This window comes from Bicyclus anynana, chromosome 24, assembly GCF_947172395.1.
Source record: "Bicyclus anynana chromosome 24, ilBicAnyn1.1, whole genome shotgun sequence".
Lineage (NCBI taxonomy): Eukaryota > Metazoa > Arthropoda > Insecta > Lepidoptera > Nymphalidae > Bicyclus > Bicyclus anynana.
The window spans coordinates 5,387,434-5,397,228 of NC_069106.1; the positions used below are offsets into that span (position 1 = coordinate 5,387,434).

Here is a 9,795-nt window from a genome sequence, read left to right on the forward strand (position 1 = left end):
TATTAGCTACTTATATACTTATACACTAATAATAAATAGAAATTGTAGAAGATAATCTCTGACACTACAAACTGATTTTGAGAAAATAGAAAACCACATTATTTGTGAGTGTCATACTCTATATTTTATCCCCGTATTCCCTACGGGAACAAAAACTATGTAGGTGAAACCGCGTGACATCTGTTATGTTATTAATATCCGTCATGTTACAATAATCTAGGTGATGCCTCGATTCCACTGATCACCCTAAAGCGTTCGAGTTTTTCCAGACTTTTCCCTGATTTTCCAGTATGTGGAAACCCTGTTTACAATGTAGCCGTGCAATATTTTCGTCTGTCTAGCCGCTTATGACTATAAGATGCACTAGACAGACCTAATTGCGGTTTTCACCTTCATGTAGGACATTCATTGCGGAAAGCTTGTAGCGGGGCTATAAAACTTTCTCGTCTTTTCTATTACAGCTACTTAACACTATATTTAATCAATATCTTGTCTACAAAGTATAGACTTAACAGAAATAAGGAAATGACACGCAAATTCGGGAAATAGGAGTCTTATAAGTCCTAAGTTCTTTTAGGATTACCGATCTGTGTCAGATTTGGCGTACTTAATCCGATTACATACAGAGTGTTAAAAGAAAATCTATACTTATAATAAATCTGTAGAGAGGTCAATTCTGTACATGAAATATATTTCCAAAATAACTATCAGGGGGCGATTAGTGACTGATACTGATGCCAAAAATGCAATCAGTAAAATTTTTGTATGTTCGTAATAGAAACATAAACTACTCGACGGATTTTAACGTAACCTGGTACAATTATTCTTCATACTCCTAGGCAGGTTATAGTATACTTTTCAACACGCTACGATCAATAGGAGCAGAGCAGTGAAGGGAAATGTTGGGAAAACGGGAAAAGTTACTCCATTTTTACAGCGATACTACTGTAAGGGCTAGATTTAAGAGGTCTAAGGGCGGACGAAGTCGCGGGCGTCCAATAGTAAAGAAATAAACTTGAAGAGTGAAATTCACCAATCACCAAAGGTGATGATTAGTGCAATAATTAAGTCACCGTAACTACAAGAATATTCGTACCCCTTTAAGAAATATTTCAAAATTGTAATCTATTGATTTTGTTATAATGTACGGGTTAGATACACATTTTATCGGTCCCCTACCTTTAAGAAACCTCAATAGCTCAACAGTAAGTGCGGTTGAACTCATCACGGAGGGGTGGTGGTTCAATCCCCGCCCCGTTGGTCTATTGTCGTACCCACTTCTAGCACAGTCTTTCCTGACTAGTTGGAGGGGAATGGGAATATCGGTCATATTATAAAAGAAAGAAAGTAACATTGTCATTATTGTTATGAGGTAAAAAATACCCGGTTTTTAATAAAAAAATAGCTTTGACAAAATCCACAATACGACACTTGACATCCGAGCTTCTATCCAATAAACATCTTCAAGATAAATGACGTCAAAAAGGTTAAATGTCACTGCGTATGCAAAGAGTGTGCGTCGTTCACAGTTATACAACATTCACCTTTCACAAAAGAAAACACCAGTTCGTTCACTCGGGATTGAATGAATGAATGAATGGATAAGTAACCGTCAACTCATTCACGAATCTCTTGAAGGAGCAGTACGGGTCATTCATAAAACTCTTTGCGTTGGATGAATCTTTATATTGATGTAGAAAGAGAAAATTGACGTTACCAGATACACTTCATCATATTTTGTGAGCCCTTGTTCGTATCATTGATAAGTACGGAAGCCATTTTTTTTTATTCTTTACAATCTCACCTGATGGTAAGTGATGATGCAATCTAAGATGGAAGCGGATTTACTTGTTAGGAAGAGCTAAATCGCTTGGTAAACTAAATCTTTGATGGTAGGGTGGTAACTAGCCGAAGCCTCCCACCAGCCACACCTAGACCAATTATTAAGAAAACCTCAATCGGCCCAGCCTGGGATCAAACTCAGGACCTCCGTCTTGTAAATCCATCGCGTTCTGATGGGGCCCGCTCTTTTTGATATGGGTGTCTATATCACTTTTTATTATTGTTACCCGCTTGCATTGTTTTGTCTATTAGTCGCCACTTACGTCATCCACACGCAGATATGAAGTGGTCCTATTCTTACACCCATAAACTGGAGCACGAATAAATAAGAAAGACATAGTATAAATGATTTTATTATGTGGCTTGTACTCACCTAATCTCTGGATACCACATGGCGCCACAGTTCCTCAGAGATATTGGATTTGTGATGGAAAAACACAGCAGGACAACGTCCGACCTAAAATTAATAGCTTCTATAGAAAACTTTCTTTATATATCCACATAAAGAGCTATATAATAATAATAATTAATGACCTTGAGGAACATGAACTGAACAAACTCGCAAATATATCTATTTGAAGTTTCCTGTCATTTATCCCATCCCATCTCATCGATTAAAACTCCTTTAAGGCAAGAGTGATTAGGCATCTTATAGGCAAGCATGCTAAAACTTAGACTGCATTACTGCTTTCCATCAGGCGTACTTTTAGTCAAGCTTTCATAAAAAAAAGTTGCCTATAGAATGCCTTATCTTCAGCATGATCATTATCAGCGTATTTTAACATCCCACTAAATAACCAAGCTCCATACATCATCATCTCTGTAAGAATCCCCATCAGATGTTAACTTAAACGACCAGGACAGACACTCTGACTCAAAGTGGTTTTTAGATCTATATATTCCTCTTTTAGAAGAAAGGAGACCTGGTTCCTGGACCTGAGTCAGGGGGTGTAGCAACAACAGCTTCGAGGCTATGGGCTGAGTAAGTTGTCACAAGAATTACTTGGGAGGACAAGAAAAACTAGTATTTATCAGGGGCGTTGGTTCCTAACAACCGGATTCCTATCGGCTTACCTTTTAAAAATCCACGAGTTTTACGGACGGTAATAATAATAATTAAACGTACTCAGCCAAAAACAAATGAACGGGTTACCTACTAGAAAATTTCAGTCTTCGCTACTGGTATTTATTGCAGTATGATACTGCACGATTCGTCAATTAGTATCAGTTCAGATAACAGTCAAGAACTTGTTATGTCAAATACATTTGGCAAATAATTACCTTCCATAAGCAAATCTTCTGTCCTTTTCATGGTCTCCGAATGTGTCCCATAGTCTGAGGGACACATTGACCCCATCCACAACTTCCCATGAACGCTCCAAAACCTGACAAGAATTTTTTTATTAAAAACTTAACACAAAGAAAACCCGTATAAAAAATATTATCCATATGTTTTTTTACAAGTATATTTTATATTAATGCTCATAAAGATAAAAAAAAACACATGAAATGACGACCCTATACTAATAATTCTCTCCCTATAGGTAAACAACATTTTGACGGCCGTGGCGCAGTGGTATGCGCGATGGATTTACAAGACGAAGGTCCTGGGTTCGATCCCTGGCTGGGCGGTTACCACCCTACCGACCAAGCGTTCCGGTATGATGTCTTGTAGAAACCGAAAGGAAAGTGGAGTTTCATCCTCCTCCTAGCAAGTTAGCTTTCATATTAGATTGCATCATCACTAACCATCAGGTGAGATTGTAGTCAAGGGCTAATTTGTACAGAATAAAAAGACTTGTAAAAAAAACACTAAAACCTGTTGCTGGGAGCAATAGCTTGATAAGTTCCAAACACAACAACTTGTGTAATCACACAAGTTATTGTGTTTGGAAATTATCAAGGCCTACAAAATGCCTCTGTCTACTAGATAGAGGCCTTTTGTAGGCATTGGCAATGGCGTAACTACCCAGGAGCTTGGCAGTGCAAGGCCCTCAAGCTCAGGGGGCCCGCGAATCTTTACCCACGGCGTATCGCCTACCACCATGCACTTCAGCAGCTCCTGGTGTGCTTGATATGATGATGATGATGAACTGTCACTCACGTCTTTATAGATGCGGTACTGGTCGATCGCCCACACGGTGGGCACATGCGTGGTCATCAGCTGCGACAGCGAGACATGCTTGTTGCATGCGCGCGCGCATATCAGCCGAGTCTTGCCCACCGCCGTGTCGCCTACCACCACGCACTTCACCAGCTCCTGGTGGGGCTGTTCGTTGTCCATGCTCTGGAATAGAGAACGAAGTAAGTACTATACTCTTAACATAACTGTCTCACTCTCTGTGCTGCCAGGCTGGATGCGGCGCGTAGTACCGCGGCCAAAGGGGAGTGGAGCAGGCGTAAGCTAGAAATCGGGTCGGCCATAAACCGCGAGTGGCAGGAGCGATGGGCGAATGAGACCAAGGGAAGTGAACTGCGTCGATTTTGCAAAGCATGCAAAGAGCAAGTATCGGTTTCGCCCTCCCTCGATTCGGCCCAAATTACCGAGAGGTTGAAAGGGCCATGGGACGTGACGGGTTGTACTCTTAACATAGTCTTTGACTAATAAAAAAGACAGAATTTTTATTAGTCGTAAAGACTCTGTTATGAGAAGGCAATAGTCAAACCTATTACCTCTTGGTGCTCATGTAAGTCTAACACCTTAATAGTTGAGCTACTGATTACTAAATAAAAAAATTACCGATTTTCTTTAATAATAACTGGCCCAGTGCGAGTCAGACTTGCATACTTAGGGTATCATTGAGTATATCTTAGCATTCCATGGATTCACTGTGCAGGTGCAGAGTCTATTGCGTGGTAGAGAGAAAAACTCCGAGCAGAGTCCTGGACTTGTGACTACAGGATGTAGGGTTAAGGAATTCCTTGAAAATCTAGCATTAGAGCAGCTTGCTGCAGTTCTAGAGAACCCAAGGTCTTTAAGCAAGTTATAGAGAAATTTTGCTGGTAATCCTTTCGCACCTAGCTTCTATGGTGTACAGACTAACTACATTGCCATTTTTAGTTAATTCATTTCTTAGGTCATAATATTTATTCACTTTTATACTATGGTCCTTCGGAATAATAATAATAATAAATATAAATATACTTAAACAATACACATCACTATCTAGCCCCAAAGTAAGCATACAGAGTAGCTAAATGTTAGTCTCCCACGACACATTAAACTCAACAAGTACTTTATGCTTAGTGTTTTTGGAAAAAAGGAAAATGTCTGGTCTAGATCTTAAAATAGTGACATCCTATGGGATTTTATAGTGTTTTTCATATATATCCATTAACAAAGTCCAATCAGGTGCAGAACCTAGGATTGAATAGGGTTTATTAGAGAAATTTAATTTGTTTTTATAAAAATAAAATAAAACATTCATTGTATAGGAGCCCCTTAAATATTTATTTCATTCTGGTTTATAATATATGTTGTCATAACGGCCGTGATAGCCTAGTAGATATGATCTCTGCCTCTGATTCCAGAGGGTGTGTGTTAGAATCCGGTCCGGGGCATGCACCTCCAACTTTTCAGTTGTGTGCATTTTAAAAAAAATTAAATTTCACATGTCTTAAACGGTGAAAGAAAACATCATAAGGAAACCTGCATACCAGGGAATTTTCTCAATTCTCTCATTCTGAGAGGAGACTCGAGCTCAGCCGTGAGCCGAATATGGGTTGATAAAGAACGAACGAACAGCCGAACGAATGTTGTCATAACAGCAACGTCACTATTCATGAGTGTACGCTGGTGACAGATGGTTGAATAAATTTAACCACGCTTAATCTTATTCTTGATACATAGTCACAAATAATATCCATATGGTTTCAAACACTGTTTGTGTGTGGTTAAGTTTCAGCAGTACAAAAGATTAATACAGAATTGCATTTGCCTCACAATAAACATAAGTACATATAGGCAATTTTAAAAATGTATTAAAATTTAATGTAACAACTTAAATAAAATTAGTTCCTGCCGTTTTGAAAAATCTGTACGTCCATTCTGTTGTTTATTGACTAAGGGCTGCCAGGGTTATAAGATATCTGTACGCATTACTGATTTCTGATATCAAACAAAAATATTATTCGTTTGTATCCTCTGCAGTTTAATGTAGAGAGACAAATATCTTAGCAATTTATGGATTCAACGTGCGGGTGCCGGGTCCTATGCATGGCCAAGAGAAACACTCCGAGCAAAGTCCTGGACTTGTGAATGTGGATTGCCTAACAAATTACTCGTACAAATAGGAAATTTTATCTTCTTTAAAGCAAAGACTGGTAAAGTAACAATTTTAGTGGTACACATTCTAGAACATAAATGTGTCATTAGTCCAGTGGTTAGCCTATATGGTTTCAGATCATGAGGTCTTAGGTTTAAATCCTGGGTTGAGTAATACTGAAATTATCTTTCTGCTCGGAAATATTTGATAAAAAAAATTACAGCCTAGAACTGAGAAGTTGGTGGTGTATCCTCTGAGACCATACAAAGCAATCAGTCCATGTCGTTATCATTAACAGATAATTATTGGCATCTTCTAGGCAAGCGCGTTCCACCATAGGCTGCATCATCGCTTACCATCAGGCGTAATTTTAGCATAAACAAAATAGAATAAAAAAAAAACTTCAATGACCATTTTAGCGAGAGTCAGGCCATACCATTTTAAAGAACTGCTTTATTTTCAAATAATATTACAGTAGAAGCTCCTTATTAGCGGGGATTGTGCGCAAACAAAACCGCGAATATGAACAATTCAAATCATTGGATTATTAAAGGAAATGAATTTTAGCCGTCAACACGGAAACCGCGAATAGCTTTGACCGTTTTAAATAAATAATAAGTAAGGAAGGCACTTTAAAGCCTAGGTAAAAAACTTTAAGGTGGATAGATATAATAATATTTCGGTGAAATACAAAATTATTAAACTTACCTAATAGTAACAAGCACTTGTACATATTTTGCGAACAAGACATTTTAATTAGATGTAACTGAACCTATTAAATTGATAAATAATTTAATCTTACGTGCAAAGGCAAGTGAATTTTATAAAAAATTTCAAATTCTCATTCAAAAATCAAAATCGAAACTCGAATTCAAAGTCCAAAACAAAACAAGAAACATCGAAACAGGAAACAGCTGTTCAATCACAGACAATAAATTAAAAAGGTAGTGATAATTTTGACAATTAAAGCTAAAGCTCGTTAAACATTTGTCAATAATGCGTTCAAGAAAATATTTTTGTTTTGAATAAATAAATAAAAAAGATATATATTTTAGGTCGTATTTATGTGTATTTAATTTAAATTTAATAGAAATCAGCAAATAAACTACACAGTTTTGTATCTACACAGTTACGTATTAATGAAAACAAAATCATTATTAAGAATGAATTATCAAACATATTGATTAAACGTTTTAGGTGAAAATAAAAAAAAAGTGATAATTCAAGGATAATTCACTTACGGGATTCTTCACTGAATAACGAGCCGTCTGGCTACACAATAAAAACCAGTGTTTATGAGAATCATGAAGATCATCTAAGCATTTTCACTTTAATTGCACACTACAAGAAACCCGTTTGTCACGAATTAGCGCAACGGCATCACTAATATACTAATTTAAATATTAATGAAAATATAGCCGATACCTATCCCGAACGATTACAGAGTGAAGTTGATTTTGTAGCAATGCAGTGTTCTGCGCATGTTTTATGAATGAATCCCCTGCGCAGATCCGCAAGCAAGCTGGCCGAGCACATTTTAATATTGCTATTGACAATTTTCATCGAGTCAATGAACTCTAAAAGGCAGTTTGTTTCAATGTCCGACCTAAGTTATTGCCTTCATATCACTTTCGTATTGTGGTCAATAGCCCTTAATTATATTTCTCGTTCGTATTGACTCAAATTGACTGCGACGCAAAGCAAATGACACCATTTATTAAATAGGCTTACAGCTGCGTTCAATATAAAGATAATGTTTTTCGTAACGCTAATTTATAATATTATTTCGCGGATTTAATTTAATCAATCTCCAATGTATTCCTTAGGCCGCATTCCGAAGAATACCTGTGCTTACGCAAATTAAATAATAATTATATAATAAAATGCAGCGCCTGATTCTAAAAGAAAGCAATACTGTACGTACCTACAATTTCGAAAAATTGCAGGCTCTTATTAAATATCTGCATTGCAAATCTTACACGGTGCTCGTTTACTTGTATATTTAAGCATTCGAAGAACTTTCAAAACATCTTTGCATCTTTGCAAGCAGAGATGTGAAACACATCGGGCTATTTTGGTGTACCTAGTCAAAGAATATTCCTACTTCATGGTACAAAAACATACATATCGAACGTAGAACCTCCTCCGTTTTGGAAGTCGGTTAAAAAGTTGATATTTTTTATATATAAGTGATATAAGTATCAAAAGAGAGTCAAATCTTCTACATCAGTGTTGTCAGGAATTGAATCCTAGTTAGCGTCTCACAAGGGACGGGAGGACAGTTTCTGAGTGAACTCAGATAACGTGGACATCATTCGCGTTCCGGTGAACGGTATCGCCGTGTCATGGGTAGTACACCAAACTACTAGACTACGGGTGCGGAGTTTAGAGCAGCCCTCCGCAACGACTGCCTTACTGTGTAGAAACGGACTCCCGGCGTATATACGATGCGCGAGGTATATGTAGTTCGAGAGCGAAAACATTTCGTTAGCGTGAGTTAGGACTTGTATCGAAGCAATATTGTAATGTGTACTATAGACACAGTTTTCTTTCTTTTCTTTGTTGTACTATTATGTATTATGTGTTTGTATGAAATTTTAAAAGTATAATAACTATGGATCTTTTTTTTATTTCTATTTCTAAAGTAATAATTTAAAAAAAAACAGTGCACGTTGAATTCGCATAGGTATACCTAGAGGGCTCCGAAAGATGATACTTAAAATTGTAATTATTAAATATTTATTTTTTCGATAAATATACAAACCTATTTACAAACTACGAGTATTAATAAAACTAGACATTAGTTTTGATGAAAGGTTTTATAACAATACTAGCGAACGCTCGTGACTTTGTCCGCCCTAGACTGAAATATATTGAGAGAGAAATAATAGTTACATCACGGTTTACCATACGCCATTTAATCACACACAGAAAGATGACATAATTTATGTGACTACCTACAAATGTTAACCTAGCATACATTACACCTCCCTGCCAAATCTACTAAACCATTTGATTTACAAACTAAAAGAACTTATGAATTTAATGTACTATAATCCCTAATTACTTATCAACTAATCTTATTCTATTCTGAAACGTACCACTGGGTTACGCACTCTTTTTGGACGGTTCTCTACTACTGCTGTCGGTTGTGGTGACGGAAGAGCTGGAGGTGATAACTGCGTACTAGCGCTCGAAGGCAAATCCTTATGAACTGAACTGAACCTGTCAATGGGTATTCCTCCTTATTCCGCTCATAAACCACAAAATCCGTTCCTAGCAGATGTCATCTAACTACAAACGAACTCTGTACATCAAGCAGTTTTCGATATTTCGTATTCAGTTTGCAACTTTTTTTTTTAAGTCTGCTATAAGATAGTAAAACTTCTTTAGATTTATAATTTTTATTGAATTTTAATAAAAACCTGCTGCCACACCAATACTGACAATGTCAAATTAAATTTATAGAAAAAAAACTGTTACGCGAGCTACAGACCTGCAGTTTTAACTGACGTAGGTACCTACCTACATATGTCTACATATGGTGAGTTTCAGTTTGTCCAGTTGCGATATCAGCAGGCTTATTCACTATCTTTGACGTATGCGTACGAAATTCAGCGCTGTATGTCGAATATTTCCTTGGTACATGCAGCACAATGCTGAACTGGATCCTTTTTCAAGGTTGTGC

At 37.1% G+C, this 9,795-nt stretch overlaps 2 protein-coding genes across 5 annotated transcripts in view; both read right to left on the bottom strand.

The window, feature by feature from the left end:
- The window catches only part of LOC112055361 (rho-related BTB domain-containing protein 1), a 40,328-nt gene extending 32,476 nt beyond the window's left edge, over positions 1 to 7,852 (bottom strand). Inside the window, exons 1-4 of one of the 4 annotated variants that reach the window (XM_052889084.1) lie at positions 7,533 to 7,852; positions 3,947 to 4,129; positions 3,124 to 3,227; positions 2,216 to 2,299 (exon numbers count right to left, since the gene is read on the bottom strand). In XM_052889084.1, coding sequence (XP_052745044.1) covers positions 2,216 to 2,299; positions 3,124 to 3,227; positions 3,947 to 4,126 — 368 coding nt within the window. In that variant the 5' untranslated portion in view covers positions 4,127 to 4,129; positions 7,533 to 7,852. Of the gene's footprint in view, positions 1 to 2,215; positions 2,300 to 3,123; positions 3,228 to 3,946; positions 4,130 to 6,815; positions 6,989 to 7,348 lie in introns of those variants that run through there. The other 3 variants (XM_052889082.1, XM_052889085.1, XM_052889083.1) reach the window with 3 other exon arrangements.
- LOC128199462 (uncharacterized) overlaps positions 1 to 9,795 on the bottom strand; it is a 480,879-nt gene that overhangs the window by 126,472 nt on the left and 344,612 nt on the right. The gene's annotated exons all lie outside the window — the stretch shown is intronic.